Source organism: Leptidea sinapis, chromosome 24 (genome assembly GCF_905404315.1).
Source record: "Leptidea sinapis chromosome 24, ilLepSina1.1, whole genome shotgun sequence".
Taxonomy (NCBI): Eukaryota; Metazoa; Arthropoda; class Insecta; order Lepidoptera; family Pieridae; genus Leptidea; species Leptidea sinapis.
This window is the reverse complement of record NC_066288.1, coordinates 8,535,871-8,555,804: the sequence shown is the minus strand read 5'-3', so window position 1 is coordinate 8,555,804 and position 19,934 is coordinate 8,535,871. Positions and strand designations below refer to the sequence as shown.

At 36.1% G+C, this 19,934-nt stretch overlaps 1 protein-coding gene across 2 annotated transcripts; it reads left to right on the top strand.

Annotated features, from left to right (window-relative positions):
* The first annotated feature begins 1,313 nt into the window (after positions 1 to 1,313).
* On the top strand, positions 1,314 to 18,495 carry LOC126971791 (aminoacylase-1A-like). Of its 2 annotated transcripts, none has more exons than XM_050818209.1 (11): positions 1,314 to 1,493; positions 2,114 to 2,209; positions 5,581 to 5,676; positions 10,732 to 10,901; positions 12,205 to 12,376; positions 12,936 to 13,082; positions 13,294 to 13,364; positions 13,484 to 13,600; positions 14,298 to 14,393; positions 16,441 to 16,574; positions 17,925 to 18,495. In XM_050818209.1, exons 2-11 carry the CDS (start codon positions 2,197 to 2,199, stop codon positions 18,127 to 18,129), a joined length of 1,221 nt encoding a protein of 406 aa, XP_050674166.1. In that variant the 5' UTR covers positions 1,314 to 1,493; positions 2,114 to 2,196; the 3' UTR covers positions 18,130 to 18,495. The 2 variants fall into 2 exon arrangements, with proteins under 2 accessions (XP_050674166.1, XP_050674168.1); XM_050818211.1 differs by having other exon boundaries at positions 1,314 to 1,499.
* The last annotated feature ends 1,439 nt before the right edge of the window (positions 18,496 to 19,934 follow it).

The window sequence follows — 19,934 nt, the reverse complement described above, 5'->3', positions numbered from 1 at the left end:
GAATATGCGGGGCAACCCAAACATTCACTATTAGGTTCAGGTCCTAATTGTGGACACCTAGGGACGTATTCTTCAGGACTTTCCAATATTGTTTTGTTGAGCAGGTTATCAACTTTAAAGTAAATCCTGTAGATGAAGTCACAACCTCAGAGTTGAACAAAGCATACAAGATTTTATAACGAGACGTCACTCGAACGGTAGGCACAGTTGTTTAAACCACCGGCACGGAACGCCAGAGGTCGTGGGTTCGAGTCCCGCATCGTTCATAAAATTTTGTTTTTTTTTTCAAATTTTATTTGTGTACTCATAACGCTGTTTTTTTTAGGTTACTATTTGTTGTTAAGTAGGTATTTACGATATAAGGATACCTTTTTAATTCAACTAATTAAAACGTTATCATATTTTATACAATACTAGCAGTGTAGAAAAAGGGAACGTATTTATCATCAAACATTAACGAGAAACGTAACAAGTAATACTTCCTAAGACTCTGTTTATGTTTTGTGTTATTATGCATATTGTGTTTATCCCTAAGAAAAATTATTAATGTCAAAATTCATAAAACCATATTTCTTGCATAAATTCGTCAAATTGAAAAAAAAAAATATGAAAAAAATTCAAGATATTTAACTTGAAATTTACTTTTCAAATATAATAAAATCGGCATCTATAATATAATCAATATAATAAAATCTTGGACAGCACACCGAACTAATGTGTCGATCCTGAAACAGCTGGGCATTGTGACTAGGCTCTCTACCATCTGCTTGCGTAGGGTCCTAGAATACTTCGATCACATCGCCAGAAGGGATGAAGACAACCTGGAGAGACTGATGGTAACAGGGAAGGTGGAGGGAAGAAGACCAAGAGGAAGGAGCCCCATGCGATAGACCGATCAGATTCGCACTGCCCTTGAAACCACTGTCCACGACGCTTTACACTCTGCTTCCGACAGGGGCAGATGGCGGCAAATAATACGCAAAAAAGTACTCTGTCGAGATGATCACGACCCTCAGCACTGAGGAAACCGACGCGAGGAGGATAATAAAATCGGCAATTAAATGTAATATAACTTTATGCTCTTTTTCCACTGAGGTTGCGATTTTAGGCACTAATCCGTTATCAGGTTGAATTTACTGTGCCCGTGTGGAATCCATAATATACAGACTCTTTGGCATATTTCCTCTATTTAGTTTGCTGGACAAAGGGCAATGACTTTCACTACCACGTCCAACCATAATTAGTCATTGATAATTTTGACAGTTGACGTTAGGTTACGGGAAGAAAACTGACATTTTATTGATGAAAAACTAATTGATCTATACTACGTAAAATGAAAACGTTTCCTATTTTATTCAAATTTTAGCTAAAAAATTTAAATTTACCAACTGATGGAAAGGATCATTAAGCTTTAGTATCACGTTACACGTAGCAAATCTTAACATTCACATAAATGATAAAAACTTAAAGAATGATTAACTATCTATCATAAGGTAGGTGTAAGTATCTGGTAATTATTTTGGTAATTTGGTTTTCTTATCGATTATCCAAAGTCGAATATAATTGAATTTTAGTCGAATTTAATATCGATTCAGGTACATCCATGCAACATGAGATATCATTTAACACAAATATTTTGTGGCTGTGTACTTTTTCTTATTTAACTTAAATTTTTTGGTAAGGCGATCACTTGATAGTTTGAGATCACCTCTGTGCAGTGTTCAGTACATTACTTCAGTGATCCTACTGTTAAACTAAGCTTTATATTTGCATTGCGGAAAAATACAGTTTATTACATTGGTGATCAGCAAATCAGTTGATCTATAAAAACACAGATGTGAGTTAAATATGGATCTGGGGTACCTAGTCTCTACTAATAATAATATTTCTTAATATTGTTAGTTGTGTAATATTTAAAATATAATTTGTATATGAAATATGGTGCAGTGAGATTTGCCACACATATTTTAAATTGAATATAAAGTTAATATCTCTCAAAAAACAATGAATTTTTTATGACAATGATTGAGTGATAGCCTGAAATTTTGTTGCAAATATTGCTTAATCACACACCTCATATATATATATATTATTAATTTTGTTTCCTTTCCAGAAAAGACTTACAAAAAACTATTCATGTGATATCTAAGAACTACATTTCTACAGGGGAATTAGAAGAAATATTTTGCCTGTGTCATGGCATCTAAAGGTATTGTTTACTTTATATTTTAATATTGTACATTTATTCTGATTATAAATTCCAACTAATTTACGAGTTAATACTTATTAAAATTAAAAAACACTTTATTCATGTAGGTCATGGAAATGACACTTATGAATGTCAAAAAAAAATAAAAAAATTGTTTCTTATTGAATTTACCGCTACTTTGTAAAGGGTTGAGCTAATGTCAAGCAGTAGCAAGAAACTCATTGCCACTCTTTTAAGTCAAGATTTACATTTTAATTGTTTTACAAATCATTTCAATTACAATATATTTATTTATTTATAATAGACACACCAACAAGCTATTCTAAACTAAACAAAAATAAGAAAAATATAAAACAAACATTATGAACAGAATAGCTTTCTTACAGGTATGTACAGCTCTGTTGTATTATTAATGATAATGTTAGTACAAAAAACACAAAGTAATTTAAAGATGAAATATGCAAAGTGACGCAACAACAAAAATACTCAAATGTCAAAAACGGAAAGGCTTACACAAGTATCACAAGAATGTGATACATAATTTGTTTTATATTATATATCAAAGTATATATTGGCTGTGAAATATTATTATGTGCTTTATAATGGAACTTCTATAAAATAAATGGTATTTATCTCAAAATTAATTATTTTTATAATACTACTGTTACTAGAACACAATATAAGAATACATTATTTTATTGATAAGATAGACAAATTGGGCACCTTTTTCTGGCACCAAACAGTATTGTGTGAGCACTACTGGTTCATGCCAATAGAGCTAGTGGAATTACTGGGTAGTGTTCACAACCTGAGGCCAGGCAGCTATCGTACTAGGCCTCTTAAATTATTGTATATTTGTGCATATGGATCAAAATTACTGTACACACCAGGATAATGACTAATACATAAAAAATCATATTAAAGGTGAAAATAATGATATATTCAAATTTCTAGTATAAATAGTTAATATAAGTACTCTTTGGATGATATCAATATCAATAGCTGATTGGTAGACAGTATAAGTACTCTTTGGATGATAAGTAATAGCAACCAATCAAGCAATTGTTTGAAACAGTCCTCACTTACAGTCATGTAAACAATTTATGAATAACTTATACATATTGTTGTGTAATAAAATGAAAAACTGAAATTGGCAAGGCAAAGTAGCCAGACCCTGTTTAAAACTATGCTATTGACACATTCACAGATACCATCATAACATAAATTTTTGTCACTGTTTGCTTATGATAAAAGTTATTTAATGAGTATTTCATCAGCTGTATAATGTTTTAAACACATATGATAGTGTAGAATGCAATTGAGTAGGTACAAAAATATTTTTTTTTTTACGGAAAAGGAGGATAATTCTTAATATATATAAATCCAGTGTCATTTTTTCCAGTGAACTCCTAAACTAATGAAGTGATTTTAATGGGAATAACTTCATGGGGTGCAGTTTGGTCCAAATTGGATACAGAGATAGGATAGTTTTTATTTAAATTTGGGACCCTTAATTATTTTATTTCCAATATTAATTGTTTTGTATCGACATACCTTCTATGAGAGAATTTATTGACGCACACCTTGACAGTTCTGCTAAGATACAATTTCATTTTAACAACAGGGAGCATATTTTACGAAAAAATTCTTGATGTTATGAAATATTACTGACAAATTCATAAAAAACAGTATTTTATTTATTGTGTACAGAACAATGTCTGTCGGGTCAGCTAGTGAGTATATATATAGGGTCACCCAATGATGTGTGATCACCGCAGCCCCTCAGAATACAGAACAAACCAGAAGAAGTGTTTAATCACTTTTGTAAGCAGCGTGTTGTGTACAAAATGCCGCTCCTCAATTACCACTTTTGGGGTAAAATTAATATATTATATAGGTACAACCAAGTAATTTGTTTAGATAGGTGGAAAGTAAGTACTTATAAATTTAATTTCCAAGTATAATTTAGTTAAATAAAAATAATCATTGCTTGATAAGGCGCTGTTTATTAATAATAAATAAACTGTATAGATAAACTTGATATTGTAATATTTATTTAATGATATTTAGCTTTTATATTAAGGGGTATCTCATACCTAAGTGTGAAAAAATACTAACTAGGGATTACTTTTAATTTAGTAGTGGAGAAATAAAGGCGATATGTTTTAGTATGCACAGAATTTAATTATTACATTCTCATAATTATTTTCACACAGCATTATTTAAAATTGTTAATTTTTTTAATAACCTAGGATAAATATTTTAAAAAGTTGGGTAAACTAATAGGTTATTCAGTGGTAACACTTACGACGAAGCAATAATGTTCTTTGACAAACAAGGAACGTCAATTAAATTAAATATTTTAATAAAATGCATTGGAAATGTGCAACCTCATCCCATCCGACTTCTTCGTATGTCCGGTATCATATTTGCAAGTGGCAATGACACACAACGGCATAATTGTATAAAACTGACAACAACAACTAGATGTAAACAGTATGCGCGTCGGCCATTGACTAATTGACATGGTAATGAATCATGCCGTTTTTTAGTTTACACCGCCACAACTTTGAGCGCGTTGCGGTTTATGGTTTGTTCTGTGTTCTGAGCCCAGCCCATACTCTCTTGGAACACCAAGAATGTTACCGACCTAATAAATGTAAATTTATGTTTCTCCAACTCTATTGGATAAGATTCCACACAACCCGGGTTCGAATCCCGGTATTTGATATTTGAAACGCTTTAAACCTTGAACACGATTCATGTATTGGATGCAGCACCTTAAAACTTATTTGTTTTGAATATTACAGCCATTGTAAAATACTCAATTGATTAAAAAGAGTGGCCGTTGAGTTTATTGTATGATCTTCTCACAAGCTCTTCCTTTTCCGAACATATTGTGGTAGATACAGTAATTTAAAAGAAATATTAATAGTGGCGATTCAAAAGTGCTTAACTTTAATCTCATTGAATAAAGTTTTTTTGACTTTGAATAGTGCTAATAATTCATGCCATTCTACCTACCACAAACATCATGCTTACCTGGAAAATAGATATACATACAAGGACTACAGGGTTTGGAATAGTTTATTGCACATCATAGCAGTGAGTACCTTTTACTAGGTACCAATAACTCAACACACTAAATTCCTGACCACCTTAGATTAGAAATTGTATTTTTTTATAATGATAGCTCTGAATACAACCTACTCTATAATTTAAACAATAGATGTATCAAAATATCTACAGAGCTATCAACAAAACTATTACAAACACTTTTATCCCGCGCCACGCCGTAGGTACCTATTCGAAATTGGTTCGCCAGTCATTCTGAGTGTTGCCACGAACAGTAACGGTACAATATTTTGCAGCCAAGAAGATGGCGATAGACTACAAAAACAATCCAGCCGTTGCGAATTTCGTAGAGTATTTGAAGATACCAAGTGTTCAACCTAATGTTAATTATGGTAAGTTTTTTCAATATTCTATGGATGGGTTGAAGTACCTCAATGCCGTACAAAAGCAATGCACGTAAACGACATATAATGTTTTTTTTGTTGTGATAATCATCTAAGTAAATATATTGTGCTTATATTGTATTATATAAACATTATTATATTTATATAATCTTAAAGGTTAGGTAATGTACCTACGTAAGTAAGTAGAACAAGTCTAGCAAACGACTTTAGTGAAATGTTTGTATTTAGAAAATTTAATCGTCTTCCGTAAACTGAAAAACACGCAATGAAATAGAAATATAGAAACAGATTTTTCGATGGTAGGCACTTAAATTAGTACCTACTTACTTATTAATATTGTGTTAAGGGTCTGTTGTCTGTGACAATGTCCCGAGTAAATTTACACAAAGGCTACTTGCAACTTACCTATCGAATAAATAAACAATAGCGGTGAAGTGATTAAGGGAGTAATATGCTTTACTCGGAATTTTCATGTGGTCATTAATAATTTATCTAGCCTATGGCAGTTCGCTACTTCACGTGATTGGCATACATAGTACTAAAGTACTGGCGCTTTACCAACCGCTTTGAATAATACCTTTATGTAATACATTATCAAATGCTAAGATAATTTAATCATATTATGTGAGAGTGAGATAAGATTATATTTGATGCAATGGTAGTTACTATCTGAATACATTAGATTTCATGTTTCCCTAGTACATTTACTCTGGGCATTAATTCGTGTGAATGATTTGACCTACAGCTACACACAGAGCCGTAGCTTCAAATTACGCCGTGCATCTTGTGCAGTTATTCGATGTCTCCGAAGTAACAATAATATTGGGCGCATCCGTTTAGAGAAAAAAAAATAGCTAAAGAGTTATATATAATACTAAATTGTATTTATTCATTATATTCCTACAATGATTAAACCTGATTCATGATTAAAATGCTATATTACAAAGAGGAAACGTTGTGCAATATTTAACTTTATGTATTTAGACTACACTTATAATTTTAAATATTATTTTAGTTATATTTTAACACGCACAATGGAAAAGGTTATTATTTGTTGTTGGCAACATAAATTCTTACATTTTTGATCTGGAATTAAAATTCCGAGTATACATAAAAATATTCAAGTATTTATTTGTAACTATTGCTATTTTTAAAAACATTTTTAGCGATGGCGCCCCTATACAGAGCAGTTGGTATTCGGTTTTTGCAACTTAAAACAAATTTTATTTAAAGTTAGGTAGTTACTGTTGATTGACAATATTAACCACAACATTTTTGCCCAAAAGCAAACACATTTTTACCATAACAAGAGTGTTTTATTTGAAATAAATTCCCTATTGAAAATTGATCCCGTGTACTGTTGCAATAACTAATATTATAGTTTTTCAGGCCTCAAAATTTAAAATACTGATTTTATTGTTTTAGACCGGAGATCTGTAGTTATATTGGCCGTCAATTCAAATGAGTTTCAGGGAAAAATAAATCATATTTTCTTTGCAGCTGACAACCTAAATACGCAAGTATGTGTACTAGTGCAATAGTTCATAGCCTTGGACTAAGCTGTCGCTCTCAATGAAATTAATTGAAAGATGAGATTCAAATCTTCAATTGAGAAGAGTACATCTGTAGTACTACTTATGTTCAGTATTGATACTACAATAATAGTATATTTATATATGACTATTTGAAGAAGACAAACAATTATAGTTAAATAGCGGACGTGGATCTTTTACTATTTTTATATTTGTATCTACCTAACTACATAGATGAAAAATACAAGAAGTTATTTCACAGTAATATCTAATATATAAAATTCTCATGTCGCGGTTTTTGTAGTTAAACTCCTTCGAAACAGCTTGACCGATTCTCATGAAATTTTGAGTGCATTTTGGGTAGGTCTTAGAATCGGACATCATCTATTTTTCATCCCCCTAAATGTTAAGGCTGGTCCACGCCAATTTATTTTTTTGACATTTTTTAATTTGTTTGATTATGAGTCAACATTAAAAAATACATACAACTTCAAAATTTTCACCCATCTACGATCAACAGTTACTTTTGTGTCGCGATTTTAATATCGGCAATACAACGTTTGCTGGGTCAGCTAGTGATAAATAAATTTCTGTTTTTAATATTGAATTAAATATTTTTTGGGATGAGCTAACTAAGTGTAGTTATAAACAACAATATTATTGTAGATTAGGTTATGGAAGTTGCAAAAGAAATTTTCTCTCTTTCTGTTATTTTTTGTACATACGTAGGTACTTAGATTGAGATCTATAAAGCGTACTAAAACTTTACTTACGTAAAACTTACTTACTGAGTGTAAGGTTAGCATAAAGCTTACAGCTGAAATTATACTGAGATTAAGCTAAGACAGCCCAATGCAAAAGTGTCGTTCAAAGCAAGTTCACATTTTAACACACTCGGCTAAGTTTTACGTCAGTAATTCATCTGGATGAAGTATCCATCTGGATGTGTGGCTGTCCTCCACAGTGCGGTTTTCAAGGAGCTTTCTGCCACGTACCACTAAGCTGTGGAATGAGCTTCGTTGTGCGGTGTTTCCGGGACGATACGATATCGGTACCTTCAAAAAAAAGTGCGTACACCTTCATTAAAGGCTGACAACGCTCCTGTGACTCATCTGGTGTTGCAAGAGAATGTGGGCGGCGGTGACAACTTAACACCAGGTGACCTTGTTTGTTCTCCTTTTCCTTAAAAAAAAGCTCAAGTTCTGAGCACAGTCTATGTTAGTACACTCTATAGATATCAGCATGAGAATCCTTCTCCTTCGATGGTTTTTATTTTTTTAATGACTTCTCGTATATTTTTTATTTAATATATCTAGTATCGACTGCCCTGTACTTTTCCCGGGGCGTAAAAAGAATAGGGGAGTCTCAGGCCCATGGGTGTCGTAAGAGTCGACTAAGGGCTTTTTAGAAGTGGGAGAGTCACGCTGCCGTCTTATGACGTCAACACAATCGGGCCAGACTCGTCCGGGTTAATTACCACACTCGCACAGAATACCGGCGTGAAGTAGCGGCCTAGTGCCGCTATGTTTCGCATAGGTTAGTGTCGAGGACCGGTGGCCTCGTCAGGAGTGTGGTGCCTATCCGACGCCAACGTATGGTCTGTCCCAATTGGTTGAGTCGCCGACGCGGCTCCCGGATGTGGATAGCCACATGCCGTCCTTATTAGATCTTCTGCTGACTACACATCCCGATGGTTACCAGGTCTCTGTCGACGCCCCTCTCGGAACGTCCGACCATTGCGTGGTCAGGAGTGTAGTGCCTATCCGACGCCAACGTCGCAGACCACCAGCGACCCGCTGCGTTTTAGCACTACAAGTCAGCAGATTGGGATAGGATGCGTTCCTTTTTTGCAACCTACCCTTGGGGCAGGGTTTGTTTCCCTTCGGATGATCCTAGTGCCTGCGCCGTTGCAGTAGCCGATGTGATACTACAGGGTATGGAAATTTTTATACCAAACTCTGCAGTGCCCATCGGTGGCAGATCACAGCCCTGGTTCGATGCGTCAGTTATAGCAGCATCTGACTGCAAAAAACAGGCGTATCGAGCTTGGGTTGCGGCGCTGGGCACAAAGGATCCGAACTGCACAGTTCTTAAGAGGAAATACAACCGTGCCTCCAGATTTTTTAAGCGGCAAATCGCCCGTGCAAAGTCAAAACACGTCGTCAAAATCGGTGAGCAGCTTTCCAGTTACCCGACCGGAACACGCAAGTTCTGGTCGTTGTCGAAAGCTGCTCTTGGTAACTTCAGCCAGCCGTCCATGCCGCCGTTGCACATGAGGAATGACACCCTGGCCCATACGGCAACAGAGAAAGCCGATCTCTTGTGCACTCTTTTCGCCTCCAACTTGACTCTTGACGACAACGGGAAAACACCGCCGACTATCCGCGGTGTCAGAGCTATATGCCTGAAGTACAGTTCAGACAGAAAACTGTTAGGCGAGCTCTGTTTTCGTTGGACGTCAGGAAGTCGAGCGGGCCGGATGGCATTTCTCCAATCGTGCTTAGAACGTGTGCCCCTGAGCTGACGCCGGTGCTAACGCGTTTATTCCGGCACTCTTATTCTAAAGGCGTAGTCCCTGACTCATGGAAGTCAGCCCTTGTCCATCCGATCCAAAAAAAAGGAGACAGTTCGGATCCGGCAAACTACAGGCCTATTGCTATTACCTCCCTGCTCTCCAAAATCATGGAGAGCATAATTAACCGTCAGCTCTTAGTATATCTAGAGGGTCACCAGTTGATCAACGACCGACAATACGGGTTTCGCCATGGTCGGTCGGCAGGTGATCTTCTGGTATACCTAACACATAGATGGGCTGCGGCTATTGAAAGCAAGGGGAAGGCCTGGCAGTTACTGGGCGTCATTAATAGAGCACGGCAATACTTCAAGCCGGCCCACATACTAGCGCTCTACAAAGCGCAGGTCTGGCCACACATGGAGTATTGCTGTCATCTCTGGTCTGGCGAACCCCAGTATCAGCTCGGTTCATTTGACCGCGTGCAACGCAGAGCAGCTCGAATTGTCGGGGACACAGTGCTCTGTGAACGGCTGGATCACTTGGCGTTGCGTAGAGACGTCACTTCATTGTGTGTCTTCTACCGCATTTATCACGGGGAGTGTTCCGAAGAGCTGTTTAACCTGATTCCTGCCGCCGAATTCCACCTTCGCACGACACGCCACAAGTTAGGATATCATCCTCACCATCTGGATGTGTGGCGGTCCTCCACAGTGCGGTTTTCAACGAGCTTTCTTCCACGTACTACAAAGCTGTGGAATGAGCTTCCTTGTGCGGTGTTTCCGGGACGATACGACATGGGTACCTTCAAAAAAAGCGCGTACACCGTCCTTAAAGGCCGGCAACGCTCCTGTGATTCCTCTGGTGTTGCAAGAGATTGTGGGCGGCGGTGATCACTTAACAACAGGTGACCCGTACGCTAGTTTGTCCTCCTATTCCATAAAAAAAAATTGAGGTGTCAGAGTTTTTTTAACACCTAAATAATCCTTCTATTTTCAGATGAATGTGTTAATTTCCTCAAGAAGCAAGCGAAGCAGTTGGATCTATTATTTAAAGTATACGAGTTAGTACCTAAGAAGCCTATCGTAGTGTTAACATGGCCAGGAAAGAAACCGTCCATGAAGAGTATTCTTCTTAATTCACATATGGATGTTGTGCCCGTCTTTGAGGTAAGCTATCTCCTCTACCCCCTTTTGAAGTTATACTTCTTTAGGCGCGTTATGAAAAAATGATGATAGTGCAATTTTAAGATGCGCGCGCATCACTGTAACGCAAAAGTATCAGGGTGAAGTTGGTTCCTAAAATTTTCTGACGTTTGCAACATTCGTTATTTTTTTTTTTTTGGTTTCTATAGGCAGAGGGTTTAAGCCCGTACAGCCGTATTCGTTATTTAATAATTAATTTTCAAATCCATTGTTGCAACATTTTTACAATATTGTTCTATCTACAAACGAAGAATAGCACGAGGAATAAATAATTGTAAGGATTTTTGCTTTGTTAGGCCAAAGAATTATAACTTCTTGCGTGCATACATAAGTACACACACACTTTTTTATATAATGGATCAGCAATATTACTATAGTTATCCATTGTATCATCGATAAATTTTGTTAAATAAAAATTTGTTTATGAAATCCCTGTATAATTTAGAGTGAGGGAAATTAAAAATAATGCCAGTTGTACAGACTGCCGATAGAAGAGAAAACTTAGAAGTTTTAGAAATTTGAAATTTCATAACGTTTAAATCATTTAAATTATTAATTTCAATCTAAAACAGTATATTATACGCATTGAACTTTTCTCTAAATCGATTCAATTTCACTTATAAGATATACACAGCACTAATGTTGCACAATATGTCAGCTGTAAAGCTAAAAATATACTTCTTTTAGCATTTCGGTGACGCGAACTCGCCCATCCGTGTCTAACTATTGTATATATATTTTTTTAATTATATATCGCGTGCGCCAGTCATGAACAAACCCATAAGATTTTCCTCTACCAAAAGTGCCCAACGCAGATTAAGAAGATTTCACTTCAAAAAATACAGAATGTCATCTAAAAGTATAGTTGAACGTGTAGAATGCAGATCAAATCATAACTTGAGAGTTGAACTTGCATACCAAGATTTATAAATGATGTAGGTATCGCACGATTGTTTTTGTGTTACCTTACTTACAACTTTGCTGACGCTTACCCGAGTAGCACAGAAATGTCAACTTTGCTCAAAGAAGGATGTCAAAATAACCACCGCTTTACAAATATTTTCCAGCAGTGTTTTTGTAATAATTAATTTAACTTAACCCTTCTTTGTACGATCAATCCTTAACCAAACTCACAAAGTTACATATAGAGCAGTATTCAATAATATATATATATCAAAATATGTGTTACTCAATTTCACATATCCGTTAGTCTTTATCTTACTGATATTGTACTGTACTTTGATTGGAAACAATTGTCTTGTTATAGGAGAGTTGGACATATCCGCCATTTAGCGGCCACGTGGACAAGGAGGGCAAGATCTACGCGCGCGGCTCGCAGGATATGAAGTGCGTCGGCATCCAGTACATAGAGGCTGTAAGGAAACTTAAACAACAAGGGGTCACGCTTAAGAGAACTCTTCACTTGTCATTTGTTCCTGGTACTTTGATTAACTGTTTTGATAGAACTTTTGCATTCAGTATCGATTAAGGACGAACTTCACTGCATAAAGAGGGGTCACACTTAACTCTTCCCTTGTCATTTGTTCCTGGTACTTTTATTAACTGTTATAATTTCATATTAAATTCCGAAGGAAGCATATTGTGTTCATCAAGGTGACCTAAGAGAACTCTTTGCTCGTCGTTCCTGGTCTTTTGATTAATTTTATATTGACTATCCAATGAGGCTCACTGTCTTAATAGTTGGTAATCCATAGACAATATGATTGATAATAATTAGTAAATTCATACGAAGAAACACTATTTGCACGTTACTTAATTTTATTTTAATAGCAAAGTAAACACTACAATAAAGAAACAAGTTATACTGCCAGTACTGCTTATAGAAACTACTTATACATTTCATGTCGCTCCCCGTGCCTTCCGCCATTGAGACCCCATTTTCGACTTCTGCGCATTCGAAGTAATCATTCAATATCTATTTCCGATACTTATAACTTTAAAATAATCTTTATTTAAACTTGTTTCATATATAAACAGATGAAGAAATCGGGGGCGTTGACGGTATGGAGAAATTCGTCCATACTGCCGAGTTCAAGGCGCTCAACGTTGACTTTGCATTGGACGAGGGAATGGCCAATCCCGATGAAGAGTTCATCGTATTCTACGGGGAACGGAGTATTTGGCGTAAGTTTTCTAAATAATTTTAATATAAATTCATCAGATATCAGTTTTCCAGAAAAATATAATGTGGGTATCTAAGGCTAGAGTTTGTAGGCATTTACTGATTGTGCGCGTAACATATTCGTCCTCCAGTTGTGGCTTTCCAACAAGCGATGTTGTGGACAAACGCACAATCAGTCTCATAACAAAAAAAACTTTATTTTTGTTTGTGCAGAAATCCATGTGCACTGCCTTGGTCAGCCCGGACATGCATCGCTTCTATTCCCGAACACGGCTGGAGAAAAGGTAACTCACACATATTTCCAATAATTATTTACGATAAAGTATTATCATAATGTTTATCATAGTTATTGTTTGTCTATGAAATACATGTCAATTTCGCTGAAATACTTTAACATTTTCAGTTGAGATACATCATTAACAAATTTATGGGCCTAAGAGATGAACAGAAGAAGATTTTGGACAATAATCCCAAGTTGACAATCGGCGACGTCACGTCCGTTAACTTGACGCAAATTCGGGTAGGTGTTGCAAGTTCAGAAAATCATAAAATTTTGATGATAATATAGTGTATGAATCACAAACTTGCACATTCACATTATTTATTATGACATTCATATCGGTCGTTCATTTAATCATGGAAATCACAACAATAACATTAAAGTTACTCATTTTTTACTCTTTGGTTCTTGGAAGGATGGAGTAAATACTGCACTTTTATAGCATTTCATTTCGAATAAGGTGATTGTCGACACCAAATTTTTTTTTACACCTGATTTAAATACATACCTATGACATTATTGTATATTAGCTATTTATTTCGTCTTCCATTACAGGCCAACTTATATTACTGTCACGCAATGCACGACTCACTATTCGATCAGTTATAATTTTGTATTGTTTTTTTACACAGCGTTTTCTCTATGGAAATTTTTGCTGCAAATTATTTTCTTTTCACGCATTTCATTACTAGAAGCCGTGGAACGTATGGTGAGACAAAGAATTAAAAATAAGTAGGTAATATTAAAATATATAATAGAAAAGTAACATAAGATTAGGAATGCCCATGCACCATGTTTTGTTTTTATGTAATATTAATGAAAGCTAGAAATTGTTTTCCTTTTTGTTGCTGGCAACACTATAGAGCTGTCATTGCTAAAATAGTTATGACATTGCCTATCAAATTGAGTGTGGTAATTCTGGATTGTTTTAAATCAGGGTGGCGTGCAATCTAATGTTATACCGGAGAAACTGACTGTTGTATTCGACTGTCGTTTAGCTGTTACTGTGAATCATGAAGAGTTTGAAAATAGGGTAAGAACATTTATGTAATTTTAAAAGTACACTTGAACCTCTTGCCATGTGTTTTTTTTTAAATAAGAATTGGGGATAAAAAATACACTTAAATCCCAGGATGTATTGTGGCCCCTGATTTCACTAGCGCCCCTGCCCTCAACTCAATATCTAAAAATATACATGTGAAAAATCGACGCTAGTATCTAGGAAACGTGTGCAAGGGCACACACAGTAAGGACTGTGCCGAAGACTTAAGATGCGTAGGATCCTTAGAGGGCTTAGGCAGGGCACATCCTCTGCATTTGCACTTTAAGACACTCCAGCCTGATTCTGGCAATGACCTCGCATATTAGTAGGATGTGTTTAGGGTCTTCAGCAGAATTGCAGAGGTTGGATTCACTGAGACCCATTCTGGCTAGGAGCCCATTCAGCTTGCAATGGCCGGAGAGGAACCTCATGAGGGCTCTCAGTTGTCTCCTGTCCAAGCTTATGCATTGTTTGGCACGCTTATGTTGATAGTTGCCTAGGAGCAGCTTAGCTTACCGATGGGCTGGCAGCGAGGACCAGTAACTGTTCCGAAGTGGCGGTAAATGTCAACAAAAAAGAAACTTGACATTCCTAGTGTCATTTCTTTGACGTACATGAATAAAGTGATTTTGATTTAATTTGAGTAAAGGTCTTCGCAATCATGGAGACGCAAAACATGAATTTATTAATTAAATGAATTATTATGAATAGTAAACATAGCTTCTAATGAGGCACGTAGGAAGAAAAATTTAGTATGTAGTAGGTAAATATCCTTTCTTCCGTGCGTGTTGTACGATATATTTGGATTTGTCAGATTGGTTAGCAGACTTTTTAGTACTACTCCGATCTTTTATGGTCTTCGACAGACGATTTTATGTTGTTGTCTATCGATAGTACGATATACGAACATACGGCTGATAAAGCTTACAGTGTCTTGAAAATGACCGCCGGACCATACCCACTTAGTGCAAGGCATACACTGTATTACATTTTCTTTAACATCACATTATTGTGATTTATATTTGCCTCAAAAAATATATGCGAAATCGTGGAAACTAATCGAAATTTCTAATGTAATAAACGCGTTCCGTGCGAGCGCTCCCCATTACCAGCTTCATCCATTTGACCGCATACAACGAAGAGCGGCTCGAATCATCGACGATCAAGTCATCTTCGATCCTGATTCTTTGGCATTGCGTAGAGATGTGAGTTTTGTCGGGATCTTCTACCTCGTATAATATCACGGGGAGTGCTCAGGGGATTGTTTAGCTTGATACCAGCAATCGAATTCCACCAGCGGACATTACGTCAAAATGCGAAATTCCTCCCGCATCATGTTGAATCTGGCATTCCACTACCACGCGTTTTGCGAGAAGCTTCTTGCCCCGCAGAGTCACTTTGTGGAATCAATTACCGGGTGCAGTTTTCCTAAATCCATGCGACTCAGGGACGTTCATGGAATATTCATCATCATCAGCTGGAAGACGTCCATCTTGACTCTGGTCAGATCGTCGGTCCATCTTGTGGGGGGCCTACCAACACTGCGTCATCCGGTACGTAGGCGTCATTGGAGGACTTTACTGCCCCAACGGCCATCTCTCCGTCGAACTATGTGCCCTGCCCACTGTCACTTCAGTTTCGCAATCATTTGGGCTATGTCGCTGACTTTGATTCTCCTACGGATCTCCTCATTTCTGATTCGATCTCGCAGGGAAACTCCGATCATAGCCCTATCCATTATTTACACTCCCACCTTAAAGGACGGCAACATATCTCTCGGCACCTTGTGTTGCGAATGTCCATGGGCGCTCACCACCTTCCATCACATGAGTTGTTGCCCGTTTTACCCTCTCTTATATAAAAAAATCAGCATAAATAATGAACTAGAACTTAATATGAAGTGATTTATTTCTGAAGGGATCTCACATATTTTTTTTTAAATTAAAAACTTCGTACCAAATAGGACGGCTTTGAATATCATGATGAGCGCAACATTTTTCCATGTATAATATCATTATATATGATATAATGCCTATAGATTAAACAGTGGTGCAAGGAAGCTGGTGACGGGGTTTCTTACGAGTTCGAACAGAAGAATCCAGCTGTAGAGTGCACTAAGGTGGACGACACCAATCCGTTCTGGAAGGCATTTAAATCTGCAGCAGATGAAATGTAAGTTGTCGCCTTTGTATAGTTTATAACTATATAGAATCACTGAAAATTCCGTACTTTGGGAAGATACAAAAGGTTCGATAGCAACGTTCAACTTTTTATATACTTTTGAGAAGAAATTTTCACATTTTGGTTAATATATTTCTTATATGTAGAGGCAAAGGTAATAAATAAATAAACAATACTGTTCTTCATTTCTTTACTTTGAAATCGCTGTGTTTCGAAACAAATTTTAACAACCATTATGTCTCCTTGATGGATGAATTTAATTACAAAGATATTATGTTTCTTTATTTCGAACCTAAATTTTGGATAAGTACCAGTTATTTCATTGAGCTAACTTCAGAAACGTGTCATAATTTATATATTTTTTAAGTTAGTCTTAGTTATAATTTTTTTTCTTCAAGTCTCAGCCTTTGAAATGTCAGTTCAAAGAGGTTTCGTTCGAAGTCTCTTTTTCCAAAAACGTTAAAACGCGGTATTTGACTTGTAACCAAATTGCTAAATACCTGTTATCTTATCGGGTAATTCAAAATCGTAAGACGCTCAGACCAACTATGTTTCAACCCATTGGAAGTTATTTTTTAAAGAACGTTGTAACACGTGTGTTTTTTATTATCTATATATTATCCAGTTGCAATACCGCATAGTTCAAAATAGTAGAACTTTTCAAACACATTACTTGTTTCATTTATTCTTACCAAAAATGTTAAATTCCAGTAATTTTTTACTTCAAAACCGTAAGATTTTCAGACAAATCTTCGACCATTTGGGAGTTTATTTTTAAAGCCCCACGCATACACTTACACTAATACAAGCCGATCGGCCGCCATTGTGAGATTTCTGTTCGTCTGTGACAGATCAGTTTGCGTCGCAATAAAATATTTTAAAAATGCCGTTGTGCGGTGTGAAAAAGTCTAAAGACAATACTATAAAAGTATTCGTGGTGTATGATTATTTAAGGGAGAAAAAATTGTGTATCTGGTATACCCCGTAACTGCACACACACTAGCATAAAGGTGCTTCACTTGCTAATATCACGGAGCGGAGTCCTTCTTTTTTTACTAGTCCGTGTTATCACATTAACACTTACTTGAAAATCGTGAGATTTGAGCATTTAACCCTAGTTTAACTTCCCTATAGGTAGAAGTTCGATGTTCGCTAGTTTTGGTAACGGGTCACGAAAAAAGGTCCTTCCTGTTTATAATGTTTGTTAAGATTCTAGTTTATACCATGGGTGACATAAGTACAAAATATCAAGTTTGATCTTAGAATAAGTATACTAATTGGAAGCATTTGACAAAGTTCTGGTTTCCCCGGAATGACAACATCTCTATATTTTATCCCCAGGCAACTCAAGTTGGAGTGCCGTATATTCCCTGGAGGCACTGACAGCAGATATGTGAGAGAAGTTGGTATCCCCGCGATCGGATTTTCGCCAATGAACCACACACCAGTCTTGCTTCACGACCACGACGAATTCCTTGGCGCTGACGTGTTCCTCAAAGGAATCGACATTTACGTCAAACTGATCACTGCCGTTGCTAATGTATAATTTTCCCGCTATATTTAATGAAACACTGGCAATAATTATTTTATAAGTGCAGCTATTTATGTAAATGTTATATGTTTTATGAAGCGACCAAATCATTATGTAACAGGTGAATTTTATTTAATTACTTATATTATCACTAAATAAATCGCCTAGCGTCGCCTTAAAAAGCTTGAAAAGTGTTTAGTTATGTAAGCAAATATAATTATTTATAATGTTACAATGGTGCAATTATTTTTATATTATGTTAACATAAATATTATATTTTTAACTGTTTTATTATTATGCATAAAATCAGTATTATGTTATTTGTAACTCTGTTATTGACTTTTGTTGCTGTTTGAAGATTAAATATTTACATTAAAAGTATTATAGACTTATTTCATTTTTAAATAAATTTCCTAAATATTTTAAGTTTTGAATACCTACCTATATAAAATAAAAAGTAGTGAAAAATTTGGTAAATTTTATGTCAACACGATATTCTCCAGCGTGTGTTTATAAAGGAATTACATTACAATTTGATGCGTTCAACTACCGTTATAGTAAGTTTAAAATCCCACACAGACAGAGATGGGTCTGGAGTTCAGAGTTTCGAATTCAAAGTTCTGCGTTCTTTATAAAATACCGAGGCCTAACAACAACAAAACGCGGCGGTTAAAGTGAAACGTCGATATGCGAAAATAGGTATGGAATAGTTGTCCATCTCTTAGCTTTTCATGAAAAATAATGTCGGGGGATATACTTATAACCATAAGAATGAGGTGAAACTTGCCTACTAGCTCCTACATTATCATCACACTGCCCGTCTTCAACCCGGCCGGCGCCGTTAATTTTGTCTCAGTACGTTTTAGAAGAGAAAACTATAATCTGTTATCAGGCCCATTATAATGAAAAAAAAAAAGTATTCGCTTGAAAAACCTTCAGTGTTAGAGACCGCTCAGACAGAGAGTGGTCACGAGTTTGGGTTCCGCGTTCCAGTGACCGTTGTCCGCTCGAAAGTCCAACACACCCACAAGTGGCGTTCAAATCCTTCTGTTCTAATTTCGTTTGTGTCTACTCACGAGCAATATGTCTCTATAAATTCCTCCAATGAAGAGTCATAGAATTTGTGGAGCACCCAATTAACACAACGCGAGAAGAAGGCGAGTTTAGCGCTAATGGACGGGGGCGAAAGCTATGAAACTAAAGGCAAAAAAATGTGTAGTAAGGTGAGTGACATGTATTTGGACAAAGCCTCACACGAAACCATTGACACAATATCCTAGCGTACAGATAAACAAAGCGTGCAAGAGAGGAGGACATATTCTCTTACGGACATTCAGCAAGATAAAATAAGGTATGTGAAACTATTTTTACGACAAGTTATAAAAATCCAGCCACGCTTGGAATTAGCTCCTTTGTATTTTCAACAATTTATTTTGACATATCAAAATTGGTCACACAGGGACTGTTAGGTTGTCTATACCCTAGTTAGAGCCTAGTAGGTATATTCTAACGGCAGTTGCCAATAGACTATCTACAGACAGAGATAAATTATTACCTTCTACTGTCAGTAATTAGCTGTTAATAATCTGAAGCTGTCCCGATATACAGACATTCTTATCGCTTTATATTGGGACGCGTGAATTGCAATTTCCATAAAAACTTCTACCGCTGATAAGCTATGCGTCGTCCCATTGACAGAAAGCGTGTACGGATAAGGTAAGTTACCATCGATAAGTTTATTGGGACAGAAAAGTCAACGATAGTTACGATTTTTATCTCAAGTAAGAGATAGACTGAATATTGGGAACGACCGTAAGTCT